At 40.7% G+C, this 16,993-nt stretch overlaps 1 protein-coding gene across 1 annotated transcript in view; it reads right to left on the bottom strand.

Moving 5' to 3' along the window:
• Window positions 1–16,993, bottom strand: part of LOC139750406 (DNA-dependent protein kinase catalytic subunit-like) — a 254,167-nt gene that overhangs the window by 25,583 nt on the left and 211,591 nt on the right. The window contains exons 41-43 of the mRNA XM_071665164.1: window positions 15,309–15,434; window positions 12,052–12,132; window positions 5,855–6,012 (exon numbers count right to left, since the gene is read on the bottom strand). Of these exons, the coding sequence (XP_071521265.1) occupies window positions 5,855–6,012; window positions 12,052–12,132; window positions 15,309–15,434 (365 nt within the window). The remainder of the gene's footprint in view (window positions 1–5,854; window positions 6,013–12,051; window positions 12,133–15,308; window positions 15,435–16,993) is intronic.

Here is a 16,993-nt window from a genome sequence, read left to right on the forward strand (position 1 = left end):
GGCAGACAATATGAATTATGTACATATGTATATGTGTATATGTCTGTGTGTATATATATGTATACGTTGAGATGTATAGCTATGTATATGTGTGTGTGTGGACGTGTATGTATGTATGTATTTACATGTGTATGTGGGTGGATTGGGCCATTCTTTCATCTGTTTCCTTGCGCTACCTCACTAACATGGGAGACGACAAAGTATAATAAATATTAATAAATATATATGTAGGTATTTTGAAGGTTTGTTGAATGTGTTTGATGATAGAGTGGCAGATATAGGGTGTTTTGGTCGAGGTGGTGTGCAAAGTGAGAGGGTTAGGGAAAATGATTTGGTAAACAGAGAAGAGGTAGTGAAAGCTTTGCGGAAGATGAAAGCCGGCAAGGCAGCAGGTTTGGATGGTATTGCAGTGGAATTTATTAAAAAAGGGGGTGACTGTATTGTTGACTGGTTGGTAAGGTTATTTAATGTATGTATGACTCATGGTGAGGTGCCTGAGGATTGGCGGAATGCGTGCATAGTGCCATTGTACAAAGGCAAAGGGGATAAGAGTGAGTGCTCAAATTACAGAGGTATAAGTTTGTTGAGTATTCCTGGTAAATTATATGGGAGGGTGTTGATTGAGAGGGTGAAGGCATGTACAGAGCATCAGATTGGGGAAGAGCAGTGTGGTTTCAGAAGTGGTAGAGGATGTGTGGATCAGGTGTTTGCTTTGAAGAATGTATGTGAGAAATACTTAGAAAAGCAAATGGATTTGTATGTAGCATTTATGGATCTGGAGAAGGCATATGATAGAGTTGATAGAGATGCTCTGTGGAAGGTATTAAGAATATATGGTGTGGGAGGAAAGTTGTTAGAAGCAGTGAAACGTTTTTATCGAGGATGTAAGGCATGTGTACGTGTAGGAAGAGAGGAAAGTGATTGGTTCTCAGTGAATGTAGGTTTGCGGCAGGGGTGTGTGATGTCTCCATGGTTGTTTAATTTGTTTATGGATGGGGTTGTTAGGGAGGTAAATGCAAGAGTTTTGGAAAGAGGGGCAAGTATGAAGTCTGTTGGGGATGAGAGAGCTTGGGAAGTGAGTCAGTTGTTGTTCGCTGATGATACAGCGCTGTTGGCTGATTCATGTGAGAAACTGCAGAAGCTGGTGACTGAGTTTGGTAAAGTGTGTGGAAGAAGAAAGTTAAGAGTAAATGTGAATAAGAGCAAGGTTATTAGGTACAGTAGGGTTGAGGGTCAAGTCAATTGGGAGGTGAGTTTGAATGGAGAAAAACTGGAGGAAGTGAAGTGTTTTAGATATCTGGGAGTGGATCTGGCAGTGATGGAACCATGGAAGCGGAAGTGGATCATAGGGTGGGAGAGGGGGCGAAAATTCTGGGGGCCTTGAAGAATGTGTGGAAGTCGAGAACATTATCTCGGAAAGCAAAAATGGGTATGTTTGAAGGAATAGTGGTTCCAACAATGTTGTATGGTTGCGAGGCGTGGGCTATGGATAGAGTTGTGCGCAGGAGGATGGATGTGCTGGAAATGAGATGTTTGAGGACAATGTGTGGTGTGAGGTGGTTTGATCGAGTGAGTAACGTAAGGGTAAGAGAGATGTGTGGAAATAAAAAGAGCGTGGTTGAGAGAGCAGAAGAGGGTGTTTTGAAGTGGTTTGGGCACATGGAGAGAATGAGTGAGGAAAGATTGACCAAGAGGATATATGTGTCGGAGGTGGAGGGAACGAGGAGAAGAGGGAGACCAAATTGGAGGTGGAAAGATGGAGTGAAGGAGATTTTGTGTGATCGGGGCCTGAATATGCAGGAGGGTGAAAGGAGGGCAAGGAATAGAGTGAATTGGAGCGATGTGGTATACCGGGGTTGACGTGCTGTCAGTGGATTGAATCAAGGCATGTGAAGCGTCTGGGGTAAACCATGGAAAGCTGTGTAGGTATGTATATTTGTGTGTGTGGATGTATGTATATACATGTGTATGGGGGGGGTTGGGCCATTTCTTTCGTCTGTTTCCTTGCGCTACCTCGCAAACGCGGGAGACAGCGACAAAGTATAATAAATAAAAATATAAATGTAGGTATATATATATCTATTATTATCCTTGGGGATAGGGGAGAAAGAATATTTCCCACGTATTCCCTGCATGTCGTAGAAGGCGACTAAAAGGGAAGGGAGCGGGGGGGCTGGAAAACCTCCCCTCTTGTTTTTTTTTTTAATTTTCCAAAAGAAGGAACAGAGAAGAGGGCCAGGTGAGGATATTCCCTCCAAGGCCCAGTCCTCTCAACGCTACCTCACTATCGCGGGAAATGGCGAATAGAATGAAAAAAAAAATATATATTATATATTATTTTTTATAATATTTTGTCACTGTCTCCTGCGTTAGCAAGGTAGCACAAGGAAACAGATGAAAGAATGGTCCTAACCCACCCACATACACATGTATATACATAAACGCTCACACATGCACATATACATACCTTTCATACATTTCAACATTCTTTTCTTTCGTACTATTCGCCATTTCCTGCGTTAGCGAGGTAGCGTTAAGAACAGAGGACTGGGCCTTTGAGGGAATATCCTCACCTGGCCCCCTTCTCTGTTCCTTCTTTGAGAAAATTGAAAAAAACGAGAGGGGAGGATTTCCAGCCACCTGCTCCCTCCCCTTTTAGTCGCCTTCTACGATACGCAGGGAATAAGTGGGAAGTATTCTTTCTCCCCTATCCCCAGGGATATATATATATATACATATATATATACATACATATACATACACGAACATATACATATATATACACATGTACATATTCATAGTTGCTGCCTTCATCCATTCCCGTTAAAACCCTGCCACACATGAAATGGCACCCCCTCCACTATGTGTGTGACAGGTAGTGCTAGGAAAAGACAACAAAGGCCACATTCATTCACACTCAGTCTCTAGCTGCCATGTGTAATGCACTGAAACCACAGCTCCCTTTCCACATCTAGGCACAAAAAAACTTTCCATGGTTTACCCCAAACGCTTCACATGCCCTGGTTCAATCCATTGACAGCACGTCGACCCCAGTATACCACATCATTCCAATTCACTCTATTCCTTGCATGCCTTTCACTCTCCTGTATGTTCAGGCCCCGATCGCTCAAAATTTTTTCACTTCATCCTCCAACTCCAATTTGGTCTCCCACTTCTCCTCATTCCTTCCACCTCTGACATATATATCCCCTCTGACATATATATACCCTCTTTGTCAATCTTTCCTCACTCATTCTCTCCATGTGACCAAGCCATTTCAATACACCCTTTTCAGCTCTCTCAACCACCTCATTCTATTACCACACATCTCTCTCACCCTTTCATTACTTACTTGATCAAACCACCTCACACCACATACTGTCCTCAAACATCTCATTTCCAAAACATCCACCCTCCTCTGCATAACCCTATCTATAGCCCATGCCTCGCAACCATATAACATTGTTGGAACCACTATTCCTTCAAACATACCCATTTTTGCTCTCCGAGATAATGTTCTCACCTTCCATACATTCTTCAACACTCCCAGAACCTTCGCCCCCTCCCCTACCCTGTGACTCACTTCTGCTTCCATGGTTCCATCTGCTGCTAAATCCATTTCCAGATATCTAAAATACTTCACTTCCTCCGGTTTTTCTCCATTCAAACTTACCTCCCAATTAATTTGTCCCTCAACTCTACTGAACCCTAATAACCTTGCTCTTATTCACATTTACTCTCAGCTCTCTTCCCTCACACACTTTACCAAACTCAGTCACCAGCTTCTGCAGTTTCTCACCCAAATCAGCCACCAGCGCTGTATCATTAGCAAACAGCAACTGACTCACTTCCCAAGCCCTCTCATCCACAATAGACTGTATACTTGCCTCTCTCTCCAAGACTCTTCCATTCACCTCTCAAACAACCCCATCCATAATTAAACAACCATGGTGACATCACGCACCCCTGCCGCAAACCAACATTCACTGGGAACCAATCACTTTCCTCTCTTCCTACTCGTACACATGCCTTACATCCTCGATAAAAACTTTTCACTGCTTCCAGCAACTTACCTCCCACACCATATACTCTTAATACCTTCCACAAAGCATCTCTATCAACTCTATCATATGCCTTCTCCAGATCCATAAATGCTACATACAAATCCATTCATTCTAAGTATTTTTCAAATACATTCTTCAAAGCAAACACCTGATCCACACATCCTCTAACACTTCTGAAACCACACTGCTCTTCCCCAATCTGACACTCTGTACATGCCTTCACCCTCTCAATCAATACCCTCCCATATAATTTCTCAGGAATACTCAACAAACTTATGTCTCTGAAATTTGAACAGTCACCATTATCCCCTTTGCCCTTGTACAATGGCACTATGCATGCATTCCGCCAATCCTCAGTCACTTCACCATGAACCACACATACACTGAATATCCTCACCAACCAGTCAACAACACAGGCACCCCCTTTTTTAATAAATTCTACATCAATACCATCCACACCCTCATGCCAACTCATTTAAACTCCAACCCACAAGACATACACCCAATACAAACCACACTCCCCAGACAAATGTAGGTCACACTATCCTGCTCGTGCTCTGGACAAACCCATCACTACAACAGTACGAGCACAATTTCAACATATCCCGAGACCCTTCATGCCCGTGATGCAACTCCTATAAATAAGAATCTGAACACTTACATCTCAATTGTCATGAACTCTATGCAGAGACACAAAACATAACACCTTATAACCTGTGGTCCTGACCAATGGATGTGGCCAGCTTCCTGAGTGCTGCAGGAGCCTAACAAGAATAGAAAGGATTCCTGAGAAGGAAATGCAAAATTATGTAGACATCAGTGTGTTATGGTCTCCATCTTCTCAAGTTTACGCTAGAAGTGAAAAATCTCCTTTAGCAAGGCCTTGTCAATGGGAGAACAGTCTCATCAAAGAACTTCTCACCACAAATTAATCTACACTTCCCTGGTACTGGATGTAGGGCAGCCTTGACTGCAAGAGTCTTTAGTAAGGTCCTGAGTGACACCAAAACTTTTACAAAAATTGAACTGGTGGGAATTATGAATGAAAATAAACATATACCCTAAGTTAATACAGACAGCATACATAAATCTCAAAAGTTGTATGACAGAAAATCTTTTATAAGAAATGGAGCTCCATGAATGTACAACCTTCTCCCTCTACAGTACAAATAAGTAATTACAAATGGTAATTGCAAATGTAGATATGAGCAAACTCTAACTGTCTGAGGTTACACAAAACTGAAAAGTCACCTTTGGTGAGGCTATACCATTGCCAACTAACGAAAGAGAGTACAGCCTAGTAAAAGAACTTTATCAAAGTGTAGCCTTGGGGTGGCAAAAGCCCCTGGATGGTAGGTCTGTGTCCTGAGGTTATAGCCCAAGGACCCCTTTCAGAGAGTGTCCTGGGGTTGTAAAACAATAATTCATATCAGAGGGTGTTAATGTACAGTCCCTGTAATTGGTTATACCACAAGTGATAAGATTTCTTAAACGAGGCTGCACTATCATCACTGGATGATAAAAGAGTACCTCTTGCTCCATTCCAAAAGAGCCCACCATTTCCCTCAGCCTGATTGTAGTGCTATCTAGAAGCTGCAAAGTCCCATAAAAGGGGTTCTAGGATCGTAAAACAAAATTAATCATATATCAGAGTAATTCAAATGTAGATTTCAAAAAATGAGTACAACTAAGACATGATAATTCTTCAACTTATTCCAATGATGAAAGATAATTATTGTTTTCCACTCGAGACTAAAAAATATAATAATTGCAGTTATAATATCCCATACCTGCGCTTCCCTACGTAACTGTCTTTCTTTAACCAATGCCTCTCTCAGTCTACTCCTCCTTTCCTCCATTTTCGCGTAATATATGGACTGCTGTTCACGGTCCTGGTTCTTTACAAAGCGTCGTCTAATGAGCTTGGAATGGACACTACTTGCAGAATCTGTAAATCAAATGGATACAAAAATCTAGTATATAATGGACTATTTCACTTTGTTTTATCTGGACTGTACTACAGCCAAAGACATTCCCACAAAAATTCTTTATCTCATTGAACATTTTGCTATTACATACATTAGTTTAAACTTATCTTCTGAAATAAGGATACAGGTTAGGTGAGGTAAGCATCATCGCATTATCTGTATCCTTTTCTTTGGCTTCCAAATCAAATCTTTTTGATATCTTTATCTAAAAACCTAAGCACTTTTCCTGTTTACAAAATGAAGGATCTAGAGCAAATGAACATTGTACTTATCTGCATACTTACTGTCATGTATTATGTATTCACAGCTAAACCCCCTGAGACTACCCCATGGTTTACCTTAACTCCTTTGACCAAAACATACTGTCCACAGCCAATCCCCCAAATACTGCTCCATGGTTTACCCCTGACTGCTTTAACCAGAGCCTATCATCCACAGCCATGCTCCCAGAGACTACTCCATATCTACCTTGACTGCTCTGACCAGAGACTACAATCCAAAGCCAAGCACCTCAGGATACTATATGGTTTACCTTAACTGTTATGACCAGAGCCTAGGAGCCACAGCCAAGCCCCCTGACACTATTCCAAAGTTTACCTTAACTTCAATGACCAGAGCCAACTATGCACAGCCAAACTCCCAAATACTACTCCATGGTTTACCTCAACTCCTATGGACACAGCCTACCATCCACAGTTGAGCCCCAGACACTACTCCATGGTTTACCTTAACACCCAGGAATAAAACCTATCATCCACACCCTAACCCTCAGAGATTACTCCGTGGTTTATCTTTACGGTTATGAACAGAGCCTATCATTCACAACCAACCTCCAGACACGACTCCATGATTTTTCTTGACGGCTCTGACCAGAGGCTACCATCCACAGCCAAATCCCACGAGACTACCCCAAGCTTTATCTTATAGCCTAAGACCATAGCCTACAATCCACAGTTAAGCCCCAAGAGACTACTTAACTGTTTACTTTGACAGCTATGACCAAAGCCTATCATCTACATCAAAACCCCAGGCTCTACTCTTATGATTTCCCTTGATCGCTATTATGAAAACCCATCATCTACAACCAAGCATCCAGACAACACTAATCAATAGCTAACCATCACTCCTGCAACCAGAGGCTATCATCAACAGCCAAGCCCTCTGAGACTGCCCTATGGTTTACCTTCCCTGATATCACCAGAGTCTACCATCCACAGCCAAGCCCCAAGAGAATAGTCCATGATTCACAATGACTGCTATCACCACTGCCTTCCACCTGCAACCAGCCCCCAGAAACTACTTCATAGTTCACTTTGACTCCTTGAACATCTATTTATCTATCTATATCTCTGGGAACTCCAATCAAGGGGTGGCCATGGCAAAAAAGTCTTCACTTATCCCTGCTCTTATATGCCTCCCTCATATACACCATTCCATGCGTTCTTCCACTATTTCTCTCCCTCCAGTATTCCTCCACCCTATTTGCCCACATCACAGGTGGTCTTCCACTCACACCAACCCCTTTAATTGTACTACCATACACCCTCCTTGTAAACCCAGTCTTGCATTCTTTCCACATGCCCAAACCACCTCAAAGTATTATGTTTCACCTATTCTACCACTCCACAATTCACTCCCTTTGCATTCCCGGCCACACTAAACCTCTCATGCACCTTTTCATTTCTTTCTTCCTTCCATCTATCTCCTTTCTACAGCATGGATCCTTGACCTCGATGACTCATTCCACATCCCTGTTTTGGCTGCATAGGTCAGGGTTGGAAGGACTATGCTGTCCCTTAATCCTCACTTCACTTCCATACTTACACTTCTCCCTCTGCTCTTCATCATTCTATTAAGGGACCAATGACTCTTCTACCCTGTACTGGTCTCTCCCTTATCTCTCCATCCATATCACCACACTTACCCAAGACAGCTCCTAGATGCTTAAATTCTCTCACTTCTTCCAGTCTTTTTCCCTCCATATCCATAGCAAAATTTAGTACACTTTCTTCTTTCACTTTATATGGTTTTACAAAATCTATACTTTCACTTTGTTTCCTTTCAAACACTATTATTTCACTTTTACTTGCATTCACCTTCAATTGCCTATGCTTACACACATCATAAAACACACTTACAACCTTCTGCAACTCCTTGATCAGAGCCCATGATTCACAGCTGAGCTCCTAGAGACTACTATAAGATTTAGCTTGACTGTTATGATCAGAGCCCACTATCTACTGCTAGACCCACAAAGACTACTATATGGTTTACCCTGACTGTTCTGATCAGAGCCTACCATCCACAGACGTTCCCAGAGACTATTACATGATTTACCTTGACTATTTTAACCAGAGCTCACCATCAAAATTCAAGTCTCCAGAGACCAATCTATGGTGTAACTTGACTGCTCTAAACAGAGTCTACCATGCAAACCCAAGAACTCAGAGACTATTCCATGGTTTACTTAATTGTTGCAAGTAGAGTATACTGTTCTCAGTGAAACCCCAGAGACTACTCCATGTTTCATCTTATCTCCTATGACCAGAACCTACCAACCACAGCTGTGCCCCAAGAAGCTACTCTACAGTTTGCCTTGACTGTTATGACCATAGCCTACATCCCAGATGACTGTTATGACCATAGCCTATCTCCTACAGCCAAGCCCTTAGAGACTACTCCTTGGTTTACATCAATTGTTAAGACCAGAGTCTACTATCTATAGCCAATCCCACGAGACTATTCCATGATTTACCTTGCCTGCAATAACCAAAGCCTACCACCCACAGCAAAGCCCCCAGAGACTACTCCCTAGTTTAACTTGACTGCTGTGATCTTAGCCTACCACCCACAACCATGCACACAGACACTATGGTAACACAGATAGGGAAATGGAATTTCAGTGGCCAGGAATCAGGGCATTATGTTAAAAGGTTCTGTGAAATTTTCAGTGAGGGATTGGAGGCATGGCTACCTCAAGCCTCAAACAGAGAGGGAATGGTAAGAAAGATGAAGGAATGGTTTAATAAAACCTGTAATAAAGCTTCAATACATGCACTGGTGAATACATGAAGGGCACTCTAGCCAGCTAGCACTGCCAAAGTGTAAAAGATCACCAAACAAGGAAAGCAAGAAAAAAATATCAAAATATATTCCATAAATCTATCAGGCACCTGTTGTCAGTGGAGGAGCAGCTATTCAGGCTAAGGGATTCAGAAGGAAATACAGTAGATGATGATGTAAGATATGTGATGAATTGTATAGCAAGACTGTTCCCTATCATTCACAATGATGCCTCCAGACTACCCCATGGTTTACCTTGACTGCAATGACCAGAAACTTTCATCCAAAGCCAAGCCAAGACATTACTCCATAGTTTACCTTGACTGCTATTACCAGAGGCTATCATCTACAGCAAAGCCCCCACAGACCACTCTATGGTCTACCTTGACTACTCTGATCAGAGCCTATTATCTACAGCCAAGCCTCCAGAAACTACTCCATGGTCTACCTCAACTGTGATGACCAGACCCTACATATATCAAATATCTATTTTTCATACTTGATCGCCATTTCCCTCATAAGCGAAGAAGCACCAGGAACAGATGAAGAGAGGCCATATCCACTCACATCCATGCTTTAGTTTTCATGTCTAATGCACTGACCCAACGCCTCCCTATCCACAACCAGGTCCAACAGTCCTTTCCACGGTTGACCCCAGATGCTTTACATGCCCTGGTTCTGTCCACTGACAGCACATCATCCCCAGTATACCAAATCATTCCAATTCACTCTATCCTGTGCACGCCTTTCATGCCCCGGCATATTCAGGCCCCAATCCCTCAAAATCATTTTCACTACGTCCTTCTATCTCTAATTTGGTCTTCCTGATATATCATATAAAATATCATACTGGGAATAGGGGAGAAAGAATATTTCCCATGTATTCCCTGCATGTCGTAGAAGGCGATTAAAAGGGGTGGGAGTGGGAGGCTGGAAATCCTCCCCTCTGGTTTTTACTTTTCCAAAAAAAGGAACAGAGAAAAGGGCCAAGAGAGGATTTTCCCTTAAAGGCTTGGTTCTCTATTCTTGAAGCTACCTCGCTAATGCAGAAAATGTAAAAATGTATGAAAAAAAATCTTATATCATAAATCTTTATACAGCTTTGTTGTTTATAATCATATTTTTGATAATGTTTTCTCCATGACTGAGTAAGCAACCTCCAGATATAGAGATAAACAGTCCTAACCATCTTCTATGCTGCTTGAAAAAAAGGAAAGACAATACAGAAAGGAGAATTTTTAGATCAAGAGGTCAAGAGAAAGGTGCAAGAGTTGAAAAAGAGGGCAAATGAGAGCTGGGGTGATTGAAGGTAAATGCAAGTAAAAGTAAAGTAATGGTGTTTGAAAGGAAACAGAGTGTAAGCCTAGATTTTGTACAACCATATAGAGTGAAAGAAGAAAGTGTACTAAATTGTGTTTTGGATATGGGGAGAAAGACTGGAGGAAGAGAGAATTTAAGTATCTAGGAGTTGTCTAAGGTAAGTGTGGTGATATGGAGGGACAGATAAGGGAGAGAGCAGTACAGGGTAGAAGAGTCATCAGGTCCCTTAATAAATTAATGAAGGGAAGGGGAGGAAGTATGGAAGTGAAGAGAGGATTAAGGGACAGCATAGTCCTACCCACCTTGAATTATGCAGCTGAAACATGGATCGTGGAATGAGTCACAGAGGTCAAGAATCCAAGCTGTGGATGTGAGCTATTTGAAAAGAGCATGTGCTGTGATGAGATGGAATGAAAAAAGGAATGAAGGGGTGTATGAGAGATGCTTTGTGGAACCTAAAGAATATATGGTGAGGGGAGGAAAGCTGTGAGAAGCAGTGAGAAGTTTTTATCAGGAGTGTAAGGCTTGTGGACAAGTAGGAAGAAAGGAGAGACTCTGGTTCCAAGTGAAGGTTGGTCTATAGCAGGAATGTGTGACATCACCATGGTTGTTCAATTTGTTAATGGAATTGGTTGTGAGGAAGGTAAGTGTGAGAGTCTTGGAGATAGGATCAAGTGTGTAGTCTGAGGGAGATGTAAAAGACTGGGAAGTGAGTCAGATATTGTTTGCTGATGACACAGCATTAGTGGCAGATTCAAGTGAAAAACGGCACAAGGTCGTGACTGAGTTTGGAAGTGTGTGCAAAAGGAGAAAGCTGAGAGTGAATGTGAACAAAAGCATGCTTATTAGGTTCAGCAGGGGTGAGGGGCAGATTAGCTGGAGTATGAAAGAAGCATTTTTGATATCTGAGAGTAGACACTGGCAGTAAATGGAACCTTGGACACAGAAGTGAGTCATACAGGGGAGGGGGCAAAGGTTCTGGTAGTGCTGAAGAATGTATGGAAAGAGAAAGTGTATGTCTAAGAGCAAAAGTGGGTATATTTGAAGGGATAATAGTCCCAACAATATCATATGGATGAAAGGCATAGGCTATAGGGCAGAGTAAGTAATGAAAAGGTAAGACAGATATGTGGTAATAAAAAGACTATGGTTGAGACAGCAGAGGAGGGTGAGCTGAAATGGCTTGGAAATAAGGAGATAATGAGTGAGGAAAGGTTGAGAAAGATAATATAGGTGACAGATGAGGAAGGAAAAAGGAGAACAGGGAGACCAAATTGGAGACAAAAAGATGGAGTTAAAAAGGTTCTGAGATATCATGGCCTGAACATGCAGGAGGGTGAAAGGTGTGCACGGGATAGAGTCAATTCGAATGATGTGGTATACTGGAGTAGACATGCATGTGAAGTGTCTGGAGTAAACCATGGAAAGGTCTGTGGGGCTTGGTTGTGGATAGGAAGCTGTGGTTTCGGTGCATCATACATGACAGCTTGAGAATGGGTGTGAGTAAATGTGGCCTTTCTTTGTCTGTTCCTTGTGCCATCTCATTAATACAGGAAACAGCGATCAACTATAAAAAAGAAATCAATATAGCATCAAATCTCTAAACATATTCTTACCTGCAGCTTCTGACTTATCCGGAGGTTGCATACGAACATTTCCAATACCTGGCCTTTTATACTGTAGCATGTCTCTTTTACCTGCAACAGACAAATAATTTTTAGGGAGCTGAACTGGCTTTATAGTCTCTTCACCACAACAAATTAAGCAATGAGAAGCGAGTTCTAAAAACATTACTTAAGAGACATTTCAGTATCTAAACATAAGTTAGCTGCATAGACTCTCAATTTGCTTTATTTATTTGCCATTTTAAGAAGGTGAACAAATAATCACTTGGACACCAAACTACCAGCACAAAGCAGCCATGCTATTCCTCTGCGCTAAGCTTCCAACATTGACCAATAATCAAGATGCTTGATGTGAGGAAATCATAAGGTTCACCAAGGAAGTAAGCATTACATTAAAACATACAAGCATACATGAGCATGATACAGGCCTCTGTGAGCAGAAAGTTGCATGAAGAAAATTTTGAAGGTTTCACATAATAAGAAAAGATCAGAGAATATTCAAAGGCTGAATCAGGTGGGTTCATGAGAATAGGAAAACTGTCAATAATAAAGAAACAAGTTTAGAAGTTATTATAAATGGTTGAAGATATAAAGACTCAAAGTGAAAAATGGCAGCAATCTCATAGAGACAGAAGGGACCACCAAGGCAGGAATTAGGTACACTTACATATACAGTATTAAGGTATTAAAGGAGAGCATGGTCCTCCTGATCCTGACTTACCCAACCAAAACATGCTCTTACATCCCACACAGACTGCATACTCACCCCTGTCCAAGACTTTCACGTTTACCTTTCTCAACACCGCATCCACACATAAATTAAACAACCATGATGACATCACACACCCCTGCCTAAGACTAACATTCAACTAAAACATTTCATTCTCCTCTCTTCCTATTTGCACACATGCCTTACACACTTGATAAAAACTTCTCAATGCTTCTAGCAGCTTTTCTCCCAAACCATATATGCTAAAACTGTATACTTTTTCCAGAATCATAAATGCTACACAGAAATCCAACTATTTTTGTAAGTATTTCTCACACACATTCTCTAAAGTAAACACCTGCTCCACACATCCTCTACCACTTCTGAAACTGCATTGCCTCTCCCTAATCTGATGCTCTGAACATAACTTCATCCTCTCATTCACAAACCTTACATACAAATTAAAATGAAAGTTCAACCCCTCTGTAGTTTAAATATTCATCTTTATCCCCTTGCCTTTGTGAAATGGCACTATACATGCACTCCACTAATCCTCAGGCACCTCACCATGATCCATACATGCATTGAAAATCCTTACAAACCAATCAACAATGCAGTCACCACCTTTCTTAAGAAAGTCAGCTGAAATCTCATCCCCTCTAGCCACTTCGCCACATTTCATCTTCCAGAAGGCTTTCACCACCTCTTCTCTCTTCACCAAACCACTTCATGACTCACTTTGCATACCACCACCCTACATCTGCTTCCCCTTAATCATACATATTCAACAGTCCTTCATAATACTCACTCCATCCCTTCCTAACTTCATCACTACCTTTTACCACTTCTTTTGCCCTCTTCACCAATGCTCCTATTGGTTCTCCTGTTATTCGAACTTTATTAACATCCTTCCAAAACATTTTCTTATTCTCCCTAAAATTTAGATATTTGCTCACCTCAACTCTCACTTGCTCTCATTTTTAATCCCTGCACCTTCTCAACTTCTGCCACTTTCTGTTATACATCCTACAATCATTTGCACTCCTTCCCTGTAAGTACTGCCAAACACATGAAATATTATTTCTTCATCCCACCATTCACTACCCTTTCTAATCTACTCACCTACCATCTTTCAAACACCTCATGCATCTCTTGCACATGCCAGCCAGCATTGCTTCCTTAAATACCTGTCATTCCTCATGCATTCCCCTTCCTTCATATACTCTCAGCTTTTGCCATTCTACATTCAATCTCTCTTGGTATGTCTTCACACAAGTTTCTTTTTTAAGCTCACTTGTTTCCTCTTTTTTGAAAACCTTTATAACTCTTAACCCCCGCCTCCAAAAGAAAGTGATCAGACATCCCACCAGCTGCCCCTCTCAGCACATTTACTTCCAAAAGTCTCTCTTTTATGCATCTGTCAATTAATATGTAGTCCAGTAATGCCTACAAACTACCTCTCCTACTCCTACAACTCCTGCTTCAGGAGTAGAGCTACTTCTTCCTTAGCTCCTGTCTTCTCACCATCCCCTGACTTTACTTCTAAGACAATTCCACACCATTCTTTACCTTTACCATTAAGGCTTATTTTGTTCACAGCCAGAACATTCAGTTTATTTCCTTAAACATACTACCTATCTCTCCTCTCTTCTCATCTTGATTACATCCACACACATTCATACATCCCAGCCTGAGCCATCAAGGAGCATAAGCACTCCCTACTTTGCTCCTTCTCCTGTTTCAGCTTTCAGAAATGGAAATGAAATAATGGTGTTTCCATCCTCATGCTCCCGCCTCCTTCAGTTACCTTCTATGACACTTAAGGAAACAGAGATAGAATTCTTCCACCCCTAAAAATAATATGAGGCACCAAATTATTTTTGATGAAAGATGATAAAAGGAATTTTATACTAAAGCTTAATAAACTTTTGGCCAATACAAGAGATTTGAAAACTGAAGTTGTTACAAATGAGAAACCACTTAGCAGCAAGACAGTGACATCTCCCAATCACATACAGTGAGAAATATTAAAAAAAACATAATTCAAATGCTTATCCTACGGGATTGGGGAGAAAGAATACCTCCCACAAATTCCCTGTGTGTCATAGGTGACTAAAAGGGTGGGAGCAGGAGACTGGAAATCCTCCCCTCCTGTTTTACTTTTCTAAAAGAAGGAACAAGGAAAGCGGCTAAGTGAGAATTTTTCCCATGAGGTTACCTTGCTAATGTTGGAAATGGTATGTACGAAAAAATATAATTCACATGCTATGTGTCATGGCATAATACTGAATGTGATTATTCAGATAAAAGTTACTATGTAACTCCAGCAATTAATCTAATAATGTTTTCAGAAAGATGAATGAAGATGTCACAAAAAATCCACTTTCATATGAAGCACAAAAAATCAGAGAAATTCACCTCTTCAAGCTAATTTGGTTCATGAACAGAATTCTAAGCATTCAATACCTTCACAATATCAGAAATAAATAATACAGGATATTGCTCTAATTGTCTTATACATCCATGAGATGAAACATACCATGAGACCCTACATTAAATACGAGTCCTGCAGCTGAACCTAGGGTCGGTGCATGAGTGGCTTCATATTCCTTGTCTGCTACTGTTGTGTCAAAAGTAGATTCTGTCACCCAGTTGAATGTTCCTGCTGAAAATGAAAAGAAAAAAGTAAGTATCAACTAATCATATTTCTTTGCATCAATCCATTAAAAATCTCACGATATAAAGTTTGAACATCAACCGTGTCCCATCTCTCTTTCCATCCACTAATCTATTACACTTTCCTTTCAATCTGAACATTCTGTGTGTTTCTGACAGCTCATTTTCCTCTACTTTCCATGTTCTATTTTCAACTTTTCCATACTCTCTTTACTTCTCTCTCTGTGACCATTCTTGGTCACTATACTATAAACTCATTCAGATTTTTCCACATCTTATCATTAGATATCTTCTTTTTAATAGTAAATCTCTCTGATGTATATTCCTTATCTAAGCTATCAATTCCTAAGGGATGTAAAAATCTACATCTGTTACCCCATCTATCTGATCACATCTGTCAAAGTCCCTGTAAAGTACTGGATGAATAAACATTCTGATTCCTGTGGGGTGGCACCAGGAATGGATGAGGGTGAGCAAGCACGAATATGTACATGTGTATAAATGTATATGTCTTTTTATGTGCATATGTATATGTATGTATAAGTGTATCTGTTGATATACATATGTATATGCACATGTATGTGGGTGTATGTATAAGTGTGTATATATGGACAGGGCTACCACATAGCTCTTACAAGAGGAAAATCTAGTAGTTATGAAGAATAAGCAGTGTTAGTGAAGTGTTGACAAGACTCATGAGTAGAGACTGTATGCTTGTGGACAGAATGCCAGTAGTCCACAAGTGGGTAAGGCAGAAAGAAAACACAGCTTCCTTGGTCAAAGGAGTATAACATGACAACCACTTAATAGCTAACTTACTACGCAGCTGTCACTAACCCTCACAATACCCAGGCAGGTCGTACTGGTAATATACCTCCCTGGTCGGTGACTGCCTACCAACTAACATGTCTCAATAACTTTACTGAGAAAACAAAAAAGCCCATATTAATTTCACTTATATGATATACCATGAATGAACTCAACAAGATCTAAGGCTAGGGCCAGAACTTTTCTTGCATTTAGCTGGTATTTATGCCAGAAGTTAACTGAAGAATGTTCCTGGAGAGCTGAATGCCCTGTGGAGGCAATTATGGTTCCTGTTTTAGGTCCTGTTGTCTTAGCCTTACAAGACTTTGAAAACCTTGAGTGGGCAAGTGGATACAATGTACTTTCAAGACACTAAGACTACAGCAATAATTTTCCAAGAATAAAAGCATCTTCCAGATTTTAATCCCAAATTTTCCCAAAGTTCATTTCGCAATCAAACTGAATGTTTTCATCTTTCTGATAATATTGGTATTATATCACAACAAAACACCTCAGCCAGATTCTTCATGCATTATATTTTGAAATTAAGGCACATTAAGGAATTACTTCATCCACAGCCTGACATGAATGCACTTATCTACAATGCAAATCAGTTTCATCAAACCAAGAGAGTATTAATAAATCATACAGATCAACTATTAATACATTAAGGAATTACTTCATCCACAACCTGACATGAATGCACTTATCTACAATGCAAATAAATTTCATCAAACCAAG

Source organism: Panulirus ornatus, chromosome 9 (assembly GCF_036320965.1).
Source record: "Panulirus ornatus isolate Po-2019 chromosome 9, ASM3632096v1, whole genome shotgun sequence".
In the NCBI taxonomy this organism is placed as follows: Eukaryota; Metazoa; Arthropoda; class Malacostraca; order Decapoda; family Palinuridae; genus Panulirus; species Panulirus ornatus.